This window comes from Agelaius phoeniceus, chromosome 4, assembly GCF_051311805.1.
Source record: "Agelaius phoeniceus isolate bAgePho1 chromosome 4, bAgePho1.hap1, whole genome shotgun sequence".
Lineage (NCBI taxonomy): Eukaryota > Metazoa > Chordata > Aves > Passeriformes > Icteridae > Agelaius > Agelaius phoeniceus.
The window spans coordinates 13,367,011-13,386,220 of record NC_135268.1 but is presented as its reverse complement, the minus strand read 5'-3'; the positions used below and the strand labels follow the sequence as shown (position 1 = coordinate 13,386,220).

The 19,210-nt window shown below is 48.1% G+C and overlaps 2 protein-coding genes across 40 annotated transcripts in view; both read right to left on the bottom strand.

Moving 5' to 3' along the window:
* Positions 1 to 2,218: 2,218 nt before the first annotated feature.
* On the bottom strand, positions 2,219 to 10,904 carry LOC143693926 (uncharacterized). Of its 3 annotated transcripts, none has more exons than XR_013181973.1 (6): positions 10,167 to 10,904; positions 6,224 to 6,951; positions 5,586 to 5,663; positions 5,358 to 5,483; positions 4,513 to 4,742; positions 2,219 to 4,129 (listed from the first exon to the last, which is right to left on the bottom strand). XR_013181973.1 is itself a non-coding variant. In XM_077176907.1 (6 exons), exons 1-4 carry the CDS (start codon positions 10,214 to 10,216, stop codon positions 5,437 to 5,439), a joined length of 300 nt encoding a protein of 99 aa, XP_077033022.1. In that variant the 5' UTR covers positions 10,217 to 10,904; the 3' UTR covers positions 2,219 to 4,129; positions 4,513 to 4,742; positions 5,358 to 5,436. The 3 variants fall into 3 exon arrangements, 1 of the variants encoding a protein (XP_077033022.1); XM_077176907.1 differs by having other exon boundaries at positions 6,827 to 6,951; XR_013181972.1 differs by having other exon boundaries at positions 4,475 to 4,742; positions 5,586 to 6,951.
* A 1,001-nt stretch (positions 10,905 to 11,905) lies between these two features.
* ANK2 (ankyrin 2) overlaps positions 11,906 to 19,210 on the bottom strand; it is a 277,436-nt gene continuing 270,131 nt past the window's right edge. For 33 of the 37 annotated variants that reach the window (XM_077176874.1, XM_077176876.1, XM_077176877.1 and 30 more), the window contains 4 exons: positions 18,922 to 19,005; positions 17,749 to 17,913; positions 16,536 to 16,718; positions 13,961 to 14,122 (listed from right to left, as the gene is read on the bottom strand). In XM_077176874.1, coding sequence (XP_077032989.1) covers positions 14,108 to 14,122; positions 16,536 to 16,718; positions 17,749 to 17,913; positions 18,922 to 19,005 — 447 coding nt within the window. In that variant the 3' untranslated portion in view covers positions 13,961 to 14,107. Of the gene's footprint in view, positions 14,123 to 15,562; positions 15,655 to 16,535; positions 16,719 to 17,748; positions 17,914 to 18,921; positions 19,006 to 19,210 lie in introns of all 37 variants that reach the window. The other 4 variants (XM_077176881.1, XM_077176884.1, XM_077176902.1 and 1 more) reach the window with 3 other exon arrangements.

Genomic DNA, 19,210 nt, shown 5'->3' with positions numbered 1-19,210 from the left:
ACCGTACATTCCTAAGGTGTCAAAGGACAAAGCTGCAACACAGGTAGCCAGTGCCTGCTGGAGGAGGAAGCGCCGTCAGACTCTTTAAAGTTAAATTGTTGTTACCTGGACCTCATCCCTAACACTTTTTATTTTCAGTTTTAGTGTTTTCCTTTGATCTGAACTCAGCCCTGGTGTCATCAGAATGAGCCCCATCCTTCCGTTGCTTCTATTGACAGCCGTCCATCCAGGTCAGATGTGGATTGTTCCACAACCCCAAGCAAATGTGTGGACCACCCTCGCCAGAGTCCTCAACCAAGACCACATTTGCCTGTCAGCCTCTTCTGTGTCTGACCCGATGTCCACTTGCCTTGTGGGGATCCCATCTAAATATGATGAATTTCCGCCAACATTAGCTGCTCCCCTTCCCCCAGTATATAATCCATTATCCCCTTGGTCAAAATTAATTGATAGACAAGCAGTAGCAGAAAAAGAACCCCAAGAATTTGAACTCCTTGGTTCTGCCAAGGCATTCTATTGTGTTCAGTTTACGTTTACACCAAAAGATCAAGTAGATTTGTACCATGAAGTCAAACAGTTTAAAGTGAATTACACAGCAAAAATTTGGTGTAAGAAAATTTCCCAAGTAGGAATACCTTCTACCCCTGATAATAAGCCCCGTGCCCTTCCTAAGGGGTTTTTCCTCATTTGTGGGGACAGGGCATGGGCAGGCATCCCCTCTCGTCTAATCGGAGGTCCATGCACCATTGGAAAGCTGAGCCTGTTTACACCCAACAAAACCCAAATTATGGATTGGCGAACCAAAACCAACACCCGCAATTCGGCCCGCAAAAAGAGAGATTTAAGGAATCTGGACCCAAATTGAGATTCTGAAATTGTACATTGGTCCAAACCAAAAGGAGTTGCGATCACCGTGTTTTTGCCATGGGTGTCTGCAGCTAAAGCTCTAGGTGAACTATCACATCTAGAGTGTTGGGTTGCTAAACAGGCCAATATTACATCAGCTGCACTTTCAGACCTCCTGGCAGACGATGAAACAACAAGGCAAGCCACCCTACAAAATCGGGCTGCAATTGATTTTCTCCTCTTGCTACATAATCATCGTTGTGAGGAGTTTGAAGGTCTCTGTTGCCTGAATCTGTCATCCAAAGCTGAAAATGTCCACAAAATCATCGGGAAGATGCAACAAATGGTCCAAGACATCAAGCAAGAAACAGCAGACTGGATGGATGGACTCTTTCAGGGATGGGGACTCTCGGGCTGGGTCAAATCCATTTTGAAATCTGTATTTTTAGTTTTGCTTGTTCTTCTTGTTATTTTGATCAGTTTTGGGATCATCAAGAGCATTGTGACCAAACTGATCTCGAAAGCTATTTCCCCTTTAGAGGTCAATCAGGTGACTGTTCCCACCTCTTCTGAGGAAGGGACAGAAACCTCTGCAGAATTTACAAAACAGCCTTGGTTTGCTGATGATTGATAGCACTCCGAGCTGAAATCTAATGTTTAGGTGCCTCTTCCTTTTTTTATTTAAACGAAAAGAGGGAGATGTTGTAGTGCGTTCTTATATTTTGTAATACTTTGAAGTAGTTTGTCTTGTATCCCCATGTTTTTCCCAAATGGTTTATCCCAGACTATACCCCCCCCCCTCCTCTTCCCTCTACTTGTGTTATCCCTTTCCTGGGATAAGATCTCCAAAACCCCCACCCTGGCTCTCTGCCAGTCACCTCGACATCCCAGCCCCCTACCTAGAGGTTTCGGTCCAAGTTGTTGAGTGATTAGCCAGGGGCCAAGGGTCAACCCCCCAAGTCCTGCCCCATACGCTGTTTTGTATGTCTATCCCCCCAGCACCCATCCCCCAGAGATACCTATTGGTCAGTAGGATTTTATCTATGTTAGTTTCCTCCCCCCTTTAAATGTGAGCTCCAGACTTCCCCCAGTGCTCTCGGCAGGAACCCCCTGAGGTATAGGAGCTCGCTCGGGACTCCTTAATAAAACCTTGGAATACCCCCTGCTGGGAGTCGGCCCCTTTCCTCTTCCACCGACGTCTTGGTCGTCTCTGCTGCAGCGAAGGCAACCAGCCTGAGTGCCCTCAGCACCCTCGGGGCACAGAGAGTGTCTCCCCGCAGTCGGCCGTGGTGGGGCTACCCCCCCCACTCTCTGCCGACCCGGGTAAGGCCCAGGGACTTGAGAGGCTTGCAGAGAGACTGGGACAGAGGTGTGCTGAAGACAAAGATGCACATCCCTTTCCTGAGAGAGAAGAATTTGTAGAGGCCACTGCTGAGGCTCTGAAAGGAGCTGAGCTTCTGCAGGGAGAGATGTCCCCACCTGGGCACAGGGGCTGCCTCAGCACAGGCTGGGAGCACATCTGGCCACTGCCTTCTCCTGCTTTAAAACACCAACTGCATCTTCTCCATCCTGGAGCTCAGGGGGGTGAAATCAGCTCCATTCCAGGCAGCTCTGTCCAGTGACCCCAGGTGTTGTGGTTTGTTCTATGTTTGTTCAGTTCTCCCCCCGTTGTCGTTTAAATGGTTCTGCCCGAAGTATCCAGCAAGTGTCAATCCCTGTACCCCTCCCACGTTGTCCTGGTTACCCCAATGTATCTCGTTTGTTCCCCTCCCCTGGCCGCCTGCCTGTCATCCAGCACCCCTGCCTCTTTTTCCAGAAGCTTCTGGCTGGGGTGTTGGGTGATTGGTTCAGGGGCCAGGGCCCCACCCGCAACTGTCTCCCATTAGTTGTTTGCTGTTGTCAATCTTCCATGTATCTTTTGTACCCCTCTCCTGATTTGTTGTTCCCAACCCCGCCTATTCCCTATAAAACCTGAGGCTTTTCCCTGCCTCGGTGCTCAGACTTCTGCTCCCTGACCCATCGCCACCCCTTCCAATAAAACCTCCTACCCCCAGAAGATCTGAGTCGCTCTTTCTTCCGCACCCTGCGGCTTTGGAGTTACTACCCGCGGCCATCTGCCCTGAAGCGTAACATCGCTTGAGCACAGGGCCTAGGTTTTGCGCCTGGGCAGTGCTCGATTGGCTGGAGGCTGGCTGGACACTTGCTTCCCTAGCCTGGGCACCTTTATCATCCGGCCACTGCTCCACCCAGGGACACCATTGGGGTGAGGGTTCTAAATAGCCAGTTCTATGGAATAGAACCCTGTCCTTGTCCCTGTGCTGCTGAGCCTCCTTGGAAGCTCTGCTGGCTCCTGACACAGCTGCTGTCCAAGGCAGCAGCTCTGCATGGGAATACACACACTCCATGGGGCACTGTGGGGTTACTGCAGTGGGAATGGAGCAGGGAAGTTGGGGCTATGGGTAGAATTCATCAGATCTAGCACAGCTGACAGGGAACCCCAGATCTGGGCACCACACAGAGAACAATCTTTGTCCTGCCCTGTCAGCTCAAACCCCTGGGCTGGGAAGTTTTGGGAATTAAATGTATGGAATTATACAAACCACAGCAAGTGGCATCACCCAGAGGGACAATCCAGGTCCCAGACAATTCCTCCACAATCCACTATGGGGGAAAACACCCTGTGCCTGCCAGGAGCTCTGACTCTGCTTTTCCTACCAGCTCCTGAGCAGTGTCAGGGCCACCATGAGAGCTTTAAAATCCAAATAAACCCCATATCCCACACAGTGAATAATCCAAATAAAGAAATGCATTCTTGTCATCAAAGCTCAAAACTGTGTTAGGAGTTCTAACAACAAGTTAATGGGATTCCCAGGAATCTCATTAATGCTCTTGGTTTCATTTTTATGTATTTTTAATCCCTCAGTGGGTAGCCTGTACAACTTATCCTGGGATTTAGAGGCTGAGCAGGGCTGGCTTTGGATTGACCTTCACCTCTGGCCCCAGCCTGTGCAAACACACCTTGTGCCAGGCTGGGTGAACTCATCACCTCAGCTTTTCTCTCCTAAATATCCCCTATTTATCTCTCTGGAGATTAACTCCCATTTTGCCCCAAACCATCCACTCCTCACCTCCATGGGGCCTCCAAGTGTCCATTCTGTTCCTCACAGGTGCCCTGGTGACACCATGTTGGTCCCTTTGCCTTTCTCCAGCCCGAGGCTGCTCCTCTGCTTGCTCTCTCCAGCCTCATCCCACGGGGATCCTCTTCTCCCTTCCCTGCTGGCTGCTGCCAAGGAAGGAGGACACAGTGAGTCTCCAGTGCTGACCCCTTAGCCCTGGAGAGTCCTGGCTGTGGGCCCGAGGGGCCTTGGATTTCCCAGGGAAATTGTCTGCTGGTCTCCCTTCAATTACCTCAGCAATTCCCTCAAATCCCACCTCACTCCCCCTGACATCCCCTCACATTTTCCTACACAAACAGTTCTTGTATCCCCTCTAGATTACAGCAGGTTTTCAGCTACATGAATGGCATCATCTATACCCACTGCTTGTTATTCACCCAACCAAAATCAAGAGCAAATGTTGGTTAGGCTTTAATAACAACTTAAAATAACTTTAGAGCAAAATAAAACACCTTTTTCTTCTGGTTTTTTGCTCCTTCAGCTGCTGGACTCTGAGGATGTGTGCTGAGCTCTGGGTGGAGGGGACTGTCAGGCTGAATGGCTGTGAGTTTGTGTTCTTCTCACTGGGGCATCCAGCAATTCCCCCAATCCCTTTTCCAGGCTGTTCCATGTGGCTGTGGTCAGGCTGTGGCAGCACAGGCAGACGCAGCTCTCAGCACTCCCTGCTCCAAACACAACTCTGGCCTCCACTGCAATCTGGCTCTGCTGGGAGGTTTTCTCCTAGAGAAATCCAAGAATTGCTCATGGCAATTTGGAGAATGAATTTCCACAAAGGGAAGTAAGGGATAAAATCCTGCTCTAGGAGCCCTTGGGATCTGCAGGGCTGGTTAGGGAAGGGGACATTTGCTCCCTGCAGTGCACACCCACCCACCTGCAGCACCCAGCCCAGCCTGCCAGCTGGGCTCTGCCAGCCCCTCTCTGAGCACCCTCCCTGTGCTGCTCCCTCTCAGTGCCTTTGGCAATCCAACCCTGAGCCTGAGCAGCCCAAAGCTCTGTCTGGCAGCCCAGGGACAAAGGGACACTCCCAGGGATGAGGCACATTCCCAGCAAACACTCCCAACAGAGCACAGACGCACCCCTGGAGCTCCTGTGTGGGGCTGGCAGGAGGGCACAGCCCCCAGCTGGGCTGGCAGTGGCAGTGACAGCAGCAAAGTGCCACGGTCTGATGGCACAACACAGACACCAAGGCCAGCAATGCCCATGGGAGGTGCACAATTAATTCTGCTCCCTGTGCTGCCCCATCCCAGCAGGAAAGCTCCAGGGGGGATGGAAACTCCTCCCCCTTCCCCCCAGCCCCATATAAGCACTCCTCAGTTTCAAACACCCAGTTCTCACCTCCAGCCTGCTCCCGGGGCTGCTGCCACATTCCTGACAAGGTGCCAAAGGCCACTTGGGACAGGGCTCCCTCTGTGTCTCAGGGCTTGGGGATGGCAGGGATCAGGCTGCTCCAGCAAGGGCAGCCTGAAACCAGAGCAGATGTCCCAGGGTTAGCAATGGGCTGGGGACAGGAGCTCTAAACCCCAGAGTTCTGAAAACAGCCCCCAAAATGTTCTATGATCATACCCTTAAAATGGCTCCAAAGGGCAGCAGCTCCGGTGCCAGACCAGTACCTGCACAATTCCCTGTGCCAGCCCTGGCTCACTGAAAAACAAAACAAATCAACCATCACCCAGGCCTTGTTTGCAGAATTCCTGATCCAAACCCTCACCTTTCCTGCCCAGCACTGAGGGAAATCTGACACAGCATTAATAAGTGACCTTTGCTGAGAGCAGCCATCATCACAGTCCCCCAGCCTTGGCAAGATTTTGCACTGAATGGACCTAAGTTCTAATCCTAAACCTAAATTTCTGTCAGGTTTTGTTAGAAAGATACTGGACAGTAAATCATGCAACAGAATTGAAAAATGGCACAAGGAATAACAAGGCCCAGACAAAACCCAACCACCCCCATCACTGCTCCACCCCAATGTTGGGAGAAATGCTGATATCATTTCTAAATACTCCCCTTCCCTCCCACTCAGTCCTTCACTGCACATCCCTGGAGAGGACTGACTCCATCTTTTGTTGCCAACAGCACCTCTCCAGCCCAAAGCCCACTTCTCACAGACACAAACTAAGCAAGCCTAAGGCATTGTTCCCAGCAGCAGATGCAATTCCTGAACTCCCTCTTCCCTGGATTCTAAGCACCTGCAGGAAACTCACCTCAGCCCAGAGACTGTTCTGCTTTCCCAGAGGGAAATACAGCCTGATGGGCCACAGCTCTGGCACCACATTGCCCTTGTTCCTGCTGACCTGGAAAGCCACAGGTAAACCCAGTCCCTCAGAGCCCATCCCTGGGCACCAGGAGAGCTGGAGCTGTTCCCAGATGCCAGGGCCCTGCAGGGCTGTGCTGACACGAGCACAGGCTGACCCCTGTGCCCAGCACCATCCCTCATTCTCCTCCCATTGCTCCCAAATCCTCCCAGCCCTGCCCCTGCATCTGTGCCAGGGCCATGCCTGCCCCCAGCCCGACCAGAGGCTGTCACCCAGCCCTGCACCGGCTGCCAGCCCTGGCAGAGCTGGGAATGCACTGAGAGCTCCCAAACCCCCAGAGCAGTCCTTGGGTGCACAGATAATGCCCAACCTGCCCCTCAGGGCACAGCCAACACCACAACTCCAGCATCCCCAGGGAACTCTGGCATTTGTCTCTTCACCTCTGCCCTTCTCCAGCAGACACAGCTGGGGCTGGGCTGTCAGCAATGGCATTCCCATGGCAGTTAATCCCAGCAGAGAGGAAAAGAGGAGCCCTGTGTCCCTCTGACTCACCCCACAGCATGGGCAGGACCAGAGCCCTCCAGTGCAGACCCCTGGTGCTGAGGCCTCTTGCCTTTGGCTGCTTAAACACCAAAGCTTTTGGCAAAGATGGGAGGAGTTTGATGATTTTTCCTGCCCTGAAAGAGAGGAGAAAAAGAAAATTAAGTCCACTGTGGAAGTCAAAGGATCCCAGCTCTCATACTTCTGCTCTGATTGCTCACTATGGGGTTTTATCCATGAGAGGTGACACCAATTCAAACATAAACGTGTCCTTTTCCAGCACTTTTATTCCTGACTATTTCAGACATTGAAAGGATGCTCATTTTTCTTATTGCATTCTCTGCCCAATTTTAACAGAACCATTTTTATCCCAGACCCCATGTGTCAGCCATTCCATCCTTTACCATTGGACTTTGCACAAAGGAAGGGACACCCAGGATGCTGCATCACAAGAAATCCCAAAGAGAATCCCCTCCAAAACCTCACAGAGAAAGGTTTTTTGCTTTTGGGACACAAGAAAGGCCTTTGACCCTTTGCATCCACGTGGAAAGCCCACACTGAGCACTTGGTTTTAAAGATGTTGCACTTGAAGTTACAGACATGGAATTGCTTTGGGATTTGGCATTTCCTGCACCCACACAAACACATTCAAGGAATTAAGTGCAGAGTCCTGAAGTTTGGTTATTCCAATGCTGTTTTGGTAGTGCCACTTGACACACCAAAATCCACAGCAACACTTCAAAAAATGAAAAGCAACTTTCACCCCTACATCCCCCTTCCTTTCGATTTTGCAGTTTTGGGGTCCTCTTAAGAACAGGTTAAAGAAAAGAAGAAGAACAGCCCAGGACCTACTACCAGCTAGTGCACCAGCCACCTGTTTTCCATAGATTCTCTCTCCTTACAGCTGATGGCTTTTCTAAGAAAGCTTCAGCTCAACCTTATCACAATCACCTGGCAGCACTCACTATTAGCCCCAAAGGCCAGTGCACATCTGTGTGCTACCTCAGGAAGCTCAGTCGCTCTCTGTGGGACAAAACCTGGTTTGGGCCCAAGAGCTGACTCTGCTCCCTGCTAGCTGAACTGTCCAGCTGTAGGATGCAGCTGGATGCTGAAGGGCAGAGTGTGTAACCCTCTGTGAAAGCCAGGCTCCAAAGGCAGCCCTTGATGCCCCAGCAGTGCTGCTGGAAGCGCTGGCAGCACTTGGCACAGATGGGATGGAGCCTTCCCACAGCTCTGTCCCCTGGCACCGAGGGTGGCACAGCAGAGAGGCTGATGGAAGTAAAACAAACGCTGGATTTCAATGGACGCTGATGGGACTGAAAGCCCCAGGCCAGAGCCGCTCCCTGCCCAGCACAGGAGCTCCCAGTGCTGCTGCAGGGCACAGGCTCTGAGGGAACCCTGCAGCTGGGACAGGAACGCAGCAACAACAATTCCCAGGCACAAAGAGATCCCCACCTGCTCCAACAACTGAACCTCTGTGGCTCAGCCTCACGGGGTGTCCCTGCTCCAGGCAGGATGAGCCACACAGCCCCCGAGGCTGGGCTCACACCCTGCCCTACCAGCAGAAAACAAGGGGTTAATGAAGCTTTGGGGACACCTTCTGTCCCCAGAGTGCTTTGACAAAACATCCAGCAGTGTGGATCTTTAATAAAGACAGCTTGTACCTATCCTTGCAACAGACTCACCGATGTTATTTCCTCAAAGTCTCTGTTTTAAAATATTTTGCTATTACAAGTGTTTAAACAAGACTGACCATGAGCCCTGCACCCTTGCCATGCTCCAAGCCCTAAGGAAGAGCTGGATATCCTCACACTCATCCAATCTGAGGGAGCTGCTGCAGCATTTAAAACATTTAAAAACCACCCCTGCCCTGAGGGTGTCCAGCCCTGGGAGGTGCCTGGGTGCCAGCCCAGCATCAGAGATGGGACATCAGGAGACCGAGCAGACAACACCCACTGCAGCCTCTGCACTCTCAGCACTCCAGCTGCACCATCCTCATTGCTCAGGGACTCTCAGCTCTGTTTCCAGGGCTCCCATCAGGAAACTGAGGGCCCTTTCCAGATGCAAATCCCCAAAGAGCCACTGCTCTCCTCTCCACCCACCCTCCTGCTCCAACTTTTACCCCTTTGATAGCCACCACCCCACCCAGGACACAGAAGGAGGCTCTCAGGTGCCAACTGAGACCCAAATCGTCCCAGGTGGCTCAGGAAATAAACACAAACAAACTCGTCCCTTCTAGGGTAACAAAATGTCTTGGTGCCCAGTTCCTGTTTCCTAAGGCAAAACACAGGGATCAGGGGAAAATGGCAAGTCCCAAACCCAACAAAACCTGGTTTTGCATCGGTTTCCATCAGGACTGTTCAGGTTTCCCACTGCCCCTCAGCTGCAGCCACAGGAGCAGCTTCTCTCTGGGACCCAGGGGGGTGGGCACAGGGACACCCATCCTGCTGCTTCCCGGAAAACAGAGCTCAGCCCACCCCAGAATTATAAATAACAAATGCAGTTATTGCCTTTGCCATTTATCTATTAGCTCTGGCACGGTATTATTGACCACAAAAATCCTGAGAGAGTACAATCTGTAACTACTGCTCTTGATAAAGTATAATCTGTCAGTTCATGTATGCACTGCATAGCTTTTATAAATAGCAGTGTAATAGATACTATCTTAGTCTGTGGCATAATAGAGACTGTGAAATGTTAAAATGCTTTTACATGCAAGTAACTCAGAAAATGGTGTCAGATAATTAGGTGATTTCCCACATTTGGGGACAATCTTATCTGAAACACAAAATTACAGAAACAGAAATCAGAGCACCGAAAAAAAAAGGAAAAATTTATTGACCCTCGCTATCAAATAACGAGGGAGTGAAAATAAAACAGGATGGCACCACAGGAAGAAATAAAGTATATTGGTTTAACCCACAAGATGGCATGAAGGTTAAAACCAAGCAAAAGAACATCTAAACTCAAAGGACTGTTTGAATATGTATAAACTCTAATGAATATGCATATACCACTGCAATGTAACACAATATAGAGAACACAGTTTAAGGTAACCGGGTGCTCCTGGCAAACAGCCAAGCACCCCAGCGCTGCCTTTTATCCCTTAACAAACTTGTAAAAATTCTAAAGAGTGAACTTTGTTTCTTACACAATAAAGCGCTGTCCCCGCAGCTGGGACGAGCCCCAGCTTTATTCCACGGAACACGATCCCAGAGAGCCGCAAGGCCCGGGACAGACCCGTCCCACCCACAGCGGGTCCCACGCAGCAGCGCCCAAAGCAGCCCAGGCTCCCTGTGGGTGCCCCGGCCCCGGTGCCCCCGGCCCAGCTCCCTCCCCTCCGGCCGCTCACCTGAGGGCACCGCCCGCTGCCTCCCGGCGCTGCTGCCGAGCCAAGGGCATTGTCCCCGCTCCTGGCCCAAAGGCCGCGTTCTGCGCTGCAGGGCGCGCTCCGGGGGACGCGGGGCCGGGCAGGGACAGGGTGACCCGGGCTGAGGCGGCTGTCCCAGCGCTCTGTCCCCTCACGGGGCTCAGGCAGGGGAGGGGGCCCTGCCAGCGGCCGCCATTGCACCGCGGAGCAGAGTCAGGTACGGCCGAAGAGCTGAGTGTGGCCGAGTGGAGCCGACAACAGCCGAGTGTGGCCGATAACAGCCGAGTGTGGCCGAAGGGCCGACTCTGGCCGCGATTTGCCAAATCGATCCGAGTTTAGCTCAGGGGAACTGAACGGAACGGGACGGAACCGCGTTCAGCCGAACCGAACTAGATAAGCCCAACCGAACTAGATAAGCCGAATCACAAGATCAGCCGAACCACGGTGAACATTACGGAGTCGGTCGAACCGAACCGAGCTGAGGTTCGAATGCAGCGAGCGGCTCCGAGTTCAGCCCAACCGAGCCAAGCTCAGCCGAACCGAACCGAGCTCGGCCGAACCCCTGCGAGCGGCTCCGAGTTCAGCCGAACCGAGCCGAGAACGGCCGACTCTAACAGCAGAAGCAACGAGCTGTGGGTTCAGTGTTGTGTCTCCATAGCCCTGCAGTGTGCACATAGAATGAAGGTTACTCCTCACACCCTTCCAGTACATCAGAAATGTGTTTGCTCATAGCTCACCTTACTCCCTTTACCTGCAGAGGCCCAAGTAACTCCCCCCATGCTCGATAGGCTCCTCGAGGTATAATCCTCTCCTGATGGCAGAGGTGGGAACCAGAGCTGGCAGGAGGAGCAAAGTGGGACTGTGTTGTGACTGCCGCAGCTGAGGGTTGGGCCCGGCAACACAAGCCAGCTCTTTGTAGGGGACTGGAAAACACAGCAAAGGCTGAGGATACAGCTGCTTTTTCTGGCGTTGTCACTGCACTGACAAGAATTGCAGCCAGTGACCTCTTTGCCAGATATTTTGAGACCTGACAACTGTTGTAGCTTTGGGCGGTTCTCAAATGCTGCTTCTTGTGCCAATTGCAGAGTCAGACCTGGGATATGGTGAATGTTTTAAGGTGCAGGTGAAGCCATTTAGGTTTATTTCCTTAGGGAAATCTCCTGGATTTGGAAGTTGCCCACTATCAAAGGCCTGAAGTTATAGGCTGTACTGTGTGGAGTATATGGTTTATAGCTACCAAATCCACTAGTTATCCATGGCATGTCCTGTCAGGAGAGAATTCAATCTTCTGTGTTTTCCAGCTGATTCGTCAACTGAAAATTCACTTCTTCTCACAGTATTCAAGTTCTCTGATAGCACAGCAAAAAATCAAAATAAGAGTTGAATAACCATTATGCTGTTACACAGAACATCATCTGCACCGCAAATAACACAACAGAAATGCATTTCTTGAGAGCCCCATCCTTGAAGATCCTCCTGTGCTGTCTCTGACAGTCAGGACTTGTTTACACACAGTTGTCTGTCATTGCAAAAGGAGGAGGAAGAGAGGAAAGAGCAGCTTTTGGCTTAGGTCATGCCCTTGACGAGGTGTCGCTGTGTCTGTGACGAGCAAGCAAGCTGGGCACAGAGGGACTGTGACTGATGGTGCCACTGAGGTCCCCACGCAGGCACCATCCCTCATCCCACCATGCCAGCAGTAAAAGCGAGTGAGCCACCATTGCTACATTTAACACTTGTACATTTTTATTTCGTTAAATCAGCCATTGTACACATTGCAGCTATGTATTGTTAGTGTTGTATCTTTTTAATTTTTAACTAATACATGCCCTCATAGATATATTCAATTAGTGTTATCACCATGGGAACAAGATGCTGATTCGTCAACTTAAAATTCACTTCTTCTCACAGTATTCAAGTTCTCTGATAACACAGCAAAAAATCAAAATAAGAGGTGAATAACCATTATGCTGTTACACAGAACATCATCTGCACCGCAAATAACACAACAGAAATGCATTTCTTGAGAACCCCATCCTTGAAGACCCTCCTGTGCTGTCTCTGACAGTCAGGAAGCCACGATGCGCTGTGAGATGTTTCATCAGGGGTCTCATTCGATTTGGCTGCCAAAACACTTTTTTCTTTAAGTTTCTTTTCTTGCCTGCCCAAAAAGTGTCAGCACGGCACCTATTGGTTCTGCCTGCAGGAAGCCAGAACTCCAGAGGTGTTTCCATGCTTTTGGCATTATTACCTTAATGAGGAAGTGCCCTTGTTCTGAGCACTGAGTGAGTCATTAAAAAAAAACAAAACCAAAGAACCCTATAATTGTAGAAGGCCAGATAAGCTTGGACAAAGGATTGCTCCTAGAAGAGAGGGTTGGTTTTACTCTGGTGCTGAGTCTACTATTAAAAAAATGAGATAGCTGTTTAAAAGCATTAAGTTGGTATGTTTGTGTGTATGCGTGTTATGCTAAAACCCTACAGAGCTTCCTCCACTAAATATTAAGGTATAGAACACCCAAAACATCAGATCCCTACGTTCCCCTTGTGGAAAAGAAAAGTGCAGACATGCTAATGTGGTTTTCAGAGGGTCGATTTAGAAATATATATATATAATATATAGTTACATAACAAAATATGAACAGAAACCGGCTGCTGAGGATTGTGAGCACTTGTTCTTTAAAAAACACTTAGAAGATAAAAACTGCTCGCTCAGTGCTAAGAGGGCCAAGAAGCTGACATGGTTCTAGGAGGGTTTGGTTTTGACCTTCAAATGCCACATGCGTGTATCGGCTAAGAGGCAATCTCGATAAAACACGGTGAATTAATTATTTTCCTTGTATAGTGGGTAAGTCTTTGTCCGTAGTTATCTACAGTGCAGTGGCCAGCAGGAAGCACCCCCAGTTGGTCGGTGAGGTCGGCTAAGCAGTGATGGAAACGGGAAACTACCGGAGTTAGGATTGTTTAATACACCCTGCCACAGGTCCAGATCTATAGGCTTGAATACCATATGTGAACATGCCGCAGGTAGAGCTGCTAGCAACTTGGGTACCTAGTGGGGAAGCTTTTCTTTCTTTTTCTTTTGGAAACGTTGCAGTGGCTGTGTGAAGGTGACTGCGCAATTAATGGCCACAGTCAGCTGTGATTCACGTGAACAGCTGCCTTTTGCCTGACTCGCACAGCCTTTGCCTAGACCGGATCTCTAAACAGTAACTCTTAGTATTCGGTAGCTCTGCAGTGCTTCCTCCTGGGCCAGTCATTGTCTGTGGTCCGGGTGGTGCCATTCCGTGATCTGTTGCCATTCCGCAGGGTCACTGCACCTCACAACCCACGATGCCCATGGGCAGTGAGTGTTCTGCAGTCTCGTGAGTTCAAATACTCTGCTATTTACAGTTTACACGTCAACTCCTTTGTATGGTGCATGTACACAGTCAGTGGAAGAGGCCTGTCGATGAAGTCTGCTTGGCAAGGGCCATGTCGGTAAGCGAGCGCCAGAGCAAAGGGACAGGGACAAGTGGCAACGCTGACAGGGTGCCAGCATGGCGGATAAATCATCCTGCCTGAAGGATGCTATCTTTGGTCACAAATTAGCTTACAGGGTGAAAAATCATAACAGCACAAAACGCAACTTGGGATGGGGAGAAATGAATTCACTGCAGCTGCAGAGGTAGGAGCGGCAGTGATGGCTCTGCTACCCAGGGACGGTGATGGCTGCGTATGGGAGGGGTCACGTGGCGCTGTGCAGGGGCGGCAGCTTCTCACTTGGCCTCCTGTGTCCAGTCCTCTTGGCAGAAGTGCCTAAGAAGCTGCCGGAGGTCATGCTGGAGGTCATCCCTGGGGAGTGCTTCTGGGGTGTCTTCCAGCTCTTCTATGTGAACATGTTTTCCATAGCGGTCCTTCATCACAGTCCTCTTCTGTGTGCTGGCTTTACTTAGTATTGTCCTGGAACCAAAAAAAATGAGACCTGACTTAGAAAGGCCATGGTTCTGGAGGTCTGAGAGAATCGTGGTTTTCAGGCCTTTCCAAGGCAGAGTTACACATGCTGGAGAGAAGGCACAGCAAGGTGTAAGTATGATGCAATAGTCAACTCCTATGGATTTTTATCCTTTTTATTTTATATATTCTCTATATTCTTTACACATGTGTTTGTAGCCTATTATTATAACCTAGCTTCAGTATTTTCTTAGGCAGAAAGACAAAACAAATTCCAGGACCCCTATGCTATCTTGGTATTCCTTAGAAACCAAGGTTGAAATCAGATCTTTGAGACATCTTTTTATCAACAGAGCTGAGTCCTCATCCAAGGAGGGGTGGATTTAGAAGGTACTAGAGCTGGGGCATTACTTCACTGGGTGTGCTTTTAGCTGGGGACTCTTGTCAGGTACGGTAATTTGCAAAATCAATAAAAATTTTACATGCATCATGCAGGGTGTGCATCCTCAGCATTTTCCAGCTGAGGATCTCTATATAAAGGTACCCCTGTTTACCACCCTGTGTCTGCCTCTTATTTCTAGAACCAGAGGTAAAGGCATCCAAGTGCATGGAGAATGGATGATGGATGCAGAGTGAAGGATAGATGCACGGAGAATGAAGGGTGGATTTATGAAGCATGGATGACAATTGGAGAAAGGTTGATGAATGAAAGGAGACTGAAGAATGATAATTGGAGAGGGAGTGGATGAGCAATGAATGTATAGATGGATGAATGCTAATTAAAATTGGCAAATCAATAGAGACTGTACATGTGTTCTTCTGGGTGTGCATCATCGGCATTTTCTACCTGAGGGAAAGTGCACCTAAGGATCCTTACATAAAGGTACCCCTGTTTACCACCCTGTGTCTGCCTCTTATTTCTAGAACTAGACAGAAAGGCATCCAAGTGCATGGAGAACAGATGGGTGGATGGATGCATGCATGCATGCATGGATGCATGCATGTATGGAGACTGGATGACTAATGAATGAGGAATGGATGGATGGAGAATTGGATGATGATTGAAAGGATGGAGAGTGGATGATGAACAAATGAGGAATGAAGGTTGGATGGATGGAGGGTGGATGATGAATGGAGAGCTGCATGATGATATTTATTGATCTCTAGCCATTCTCCAGCCATCCATTAATTCTCTATTCAATTAGAACTATACTACTTTGCTGAACTTATAAAACTGTAGAAAATAAAGACCAGCCTTTGTATTAACCCCTGTATCCATGTTGTGTGCAAAGTGCTTTATTTCAGGGTTCTGTACGCCATCACCGCTGCCAGGTTAGTCATTGCTTTAGTAGCACTGCAAGTAAAGCTTAGCAGGCACTCACTGCAATCCACTCCTGTGACTGGGTTAATTTGTTTGCAGTAATACTTCATCAGCTTGCCAAGCCAAACCTTTTAATTACTGATCCATCATCTTTCTTGATTTCTTTCTCTACCAAAGCAGGGACTTGCACTGTCATGTGGTGACCTGTATAGCTCAAAGCCTCCAATGAAAACATAAACCTTAAATTAAAATACCCGCAAAACACCTGGAGCTCTTCCTACCTTAGTCCTTCATATTCACACAGCCCAATGCTGAGAAAATGCTGAACAGGTACCTGTAAGAAGCAACTGCATCCTTTCAAGCATCCCTCCCTCCTGCAGACACATGACATACAGTGTCTCCTAGGGGGCAGTTTCATTTCAGTAATGATTGTACTAAAGCATGTCACAGTAGTGGCTCCAGACATGTGGATTTACTGAGACAGTAGCTGGGTGCTAAGTGCGCCTTCCCAAGCAGCCTCTTTGAACTTTTACCAGACAGCTTTTGCCCCTTGTTTGGTCTCTGTGAGAAAAAGGGGACCAGGCTGCTGGTCTGGATTCCTGGTCACAAAACCCAAAAATGCATACCCACATCACCTATTGCTGCACAGCTTTTATCTATTTATCTGTTTTTAAGTATTTATTTCAACTTCTAAGACATGCTAATAAAGATGACGAGAGACAGGATGGAGGGGAGGAACACATCCATTTACCCAGGGTGGGGGCTTAACTGTAGCCACTTCTACAATAACCTCCACAGTGATAACACAGGAATGAACTTTAACTGCACTCACACCCAAGACTTCTAAGAATTTCACACAAAGCCTTCATGATGTTTTCTTTTAATCTTAGCAAGCGCCTTTGCTAATTCTGCAATGCCAGCTTTTACTACACATTGTTTATAGATGCATATTTTTGTAACACTGCTGAGTATAAGAACAGAGTTACCCTCAGCTTAGGACTGCTGGGCCACCGGCTGTGGTCCTTTCAGGAGAACAGACTTTGTCCCTGGGGTTGTGGCCACACATGCTGTACTGCTGTAATATATAAAAGTTGTTTTTACCTCTTCAAAGTCTTCTTTGGCTGATGGAAGATCAGAAGCCAGGCTGGCATCCCCCAGGTGTTTCTCTGTCCTCTCTCCATGCACTACAGTGGTCTTTATGACCTTGCTGACTTTCCGGCCCTCCACTGGTTCGGACTGGAATTTGGAGGCACTAGAGAGAATGGCAGGTTCCGACAGGGTCACCTGCAAGGTTAGAAAGCACAAGTGAGATGGAGATGAATTCCACACTTCATGATGTGTGCTGGCCAAATTAACTGCTGTGTCTAGGGGCTCCACAGGGTAAAGTGTAGATCTGCTAAGGTCAGCATACTGGAAAGAAAAAGAAAAAAAAAAAAAAACAGGAAAAAGAAAAAAAGGGGAAAAATGAAAAAGGAAAATAGAAAATAGGAAAAAAGAAAAAGAAAAAAATAGAAAAAAAAGAAAAGAAAAAATGAAAAAGAGGAAAAAGGAAAAAAATAAAAAGGAAGAAATGTAAAAAGAAAAATAGGAAAAAAGAAAAAAGGTAAATAGAAGAAGGAAAACAATAAAAAGAAGTAAAAAAGAAAAACAAGAAAAGAAAACAGGAGAAAAGCAAAATATAAACAAAAGAAAAAATAAAAAAAAAGAAAACAAGGGGAAAAGAAAAAGGAGAAATAGGAAAAAAGAAAAAGAAAAAATAAAAATTAAAAAAGGGAAAAGAGTAAAAAAAGGAAAAAAATACAATAGAAAAAAAACATTTTAGAAAAGAAAACGGAAAATAGAAAAAAGGGGGGGAAAATCAAGGCTTTTCTTTCTTGTTACTTTACTACTAAAGAATTACTCCTGATGAGTAATTCCTGCAAGCAAAAGTATCCGTGATGTTTCTTACAATTCCAATAACTGCTTGCTGCACCTTGCCTTTGGCCCAGCACTGCTGACAGCACACCCATTGCCAGCTTCTGGTCCTTCCTCACAACTTGGTTGTGCTGATCCAATTGCCTGTAGGACCACACAGTGAAGTACAGCAGGAAGACACTTACCTTTTCAGACTGTATGTAATTACCTGGCTCTAAAACAGTTTTTCTTTAAATCACAGATGTTTTTAGCCTCTTCAAGAACAGACCAGCAAGGTAAACTTACTGCAGCTATGGGGTTCTAGGACTGAGTGGCAGAATGAGCACGCTAAGCTGCAGTGGTTAAGAACCCTGCTGGGGTGGTGCTGCCTCTGTGCCACGGCAGGCAAAGCACACCCTACCTCTGAGTGCTCACTGTCACTCTTCAGCACAACTCGCTTCACCACTTTGGAATAACCATCTCCCTCTTCCACAGGGACAGGGGCTTGCGGTGCTCCCTGCATTAGCACTTCCTCTTTTTCCATGCCATCTGGAGCAACATATCGCCGGATGATCTTCCGAGTCACCTGAAGGAACGGAGTTTAGTCCCCAAAGATGTAGCAGTAAAATATTCCTCTTTGTTCTCTATCTAGTATTTGCTACTCAAAGGGCATTTTGTCCTGCATGACAAAGAACCTGCATAGATGCTTCTGTGTTCTATTCCTCATCTCCTACTCAAGAGACTCATCTGGTGCTAAAGCTCTTAAGGCACTGGCTGGCCAAAGCAAGAAGAGAATTACAGGGTCAAGATGTGAAATTGCTCAGGAGAATGGGTGTGCATCCTTCTGTGGATGACCCAAACCTCTGTGTGGCACAGTTCAAGACACAGACCTATCCATAAGAACTGTCACACTTGCTTCTGTGCAATGAGACCAAGGAATCTTTGGTTGGGGTGGTTTATTATTCTACCAGGAATTAAACAGGTTCCAGAGACAGCCTATCCAGCTGAAGGGGTGTGATGTCTTCCCAGAAGAAAGAAGATGGGGTTTGCCACCGTCCCAGCTCAGCCAAGTCCTAGACCTGGAGCACCAAGTTGTCAGATAAAGAAAAGAGCACAGAAGTTCCCCTTTCATGCTGAACAGAATTTGTTCTTCTAAGCATGATCTGATTTTGAAGATCTAGACTCTGGGTTTATCTGACTTTTACAGACCCAGGCTTCCATTGCTTTCATCAAGACAAGCAAACAAACAAACATCTCAGATAAAATTACAGTGGAGTGGATTTTTTGATGGGGTTTCAAAAAAAGAAATAAACAACTTTCTCCTAAAATATGGGCATCTATGCAGAATTTTCCTTGGCTTTAAATGAAAGTTAAAATACATCCTGTTAGGCTGTACACTGTAACAGAACAATTTTGAGAATCTAAATTATTGTTCAAACTTTGGTATCTCTCATGAGCTGAAATTCTCATTCCTTCCACTGTCTACTCTTCAAATCATGCCCCTTCATAGCAGAAAGTCTGGCATTTCTGTAGATGATTTTTTCTTCCTTTTACAGGGAAGAAAGAAGCTAGCAGGGGGCAGAACTGACAATACCTTCTTTACCACTGTGTGGCCATGTTCATCTGTGTACTGCTCTTCTGTGACTGTTTCTGGTGGCATTTCAGGCATAGTATCAGCCTGTACGACAAAGAACAAAGCTCTGTGAAGCAAGGCCTTCATGTAGGTCTTGAAATAAGCCACTTCAACATCAGTTAATTTGTTAGGGAATGGAAAAAAAATCACCAATGTTAGGGAAAAAAACTATTCTGCAAATAAATCCTTAGAAAGGCATGCACAGAAAAGTGATGCCACAGCACACAGGCAAAGATAAATTATATTGTTA

Coding starts and splice junctions, on each gene's coding strand:
- LOC143693926 (XM_077176907.1), bottom strand. CDS start 10,216: ATGCCCTTGGCTCGGCAGCAGCGCCGGGAGGCAGCGGGCGGTGCCCTC. Junction 6,952..10,166: donor GCAGCGGGCGGTGCCCTCAG/GTGAGCGGCCGG, acceptor CCTCTCTTTCAG/GGCAGGAAAAATCATCAAAC. Junction 5,664..6,826: donor GGTCCTGCCCATGCTGTGGG/GTGAGTCAGAGG, acceptor TTTGTTTTTCAG/TGAGCCAGGGCTGGCACAGG.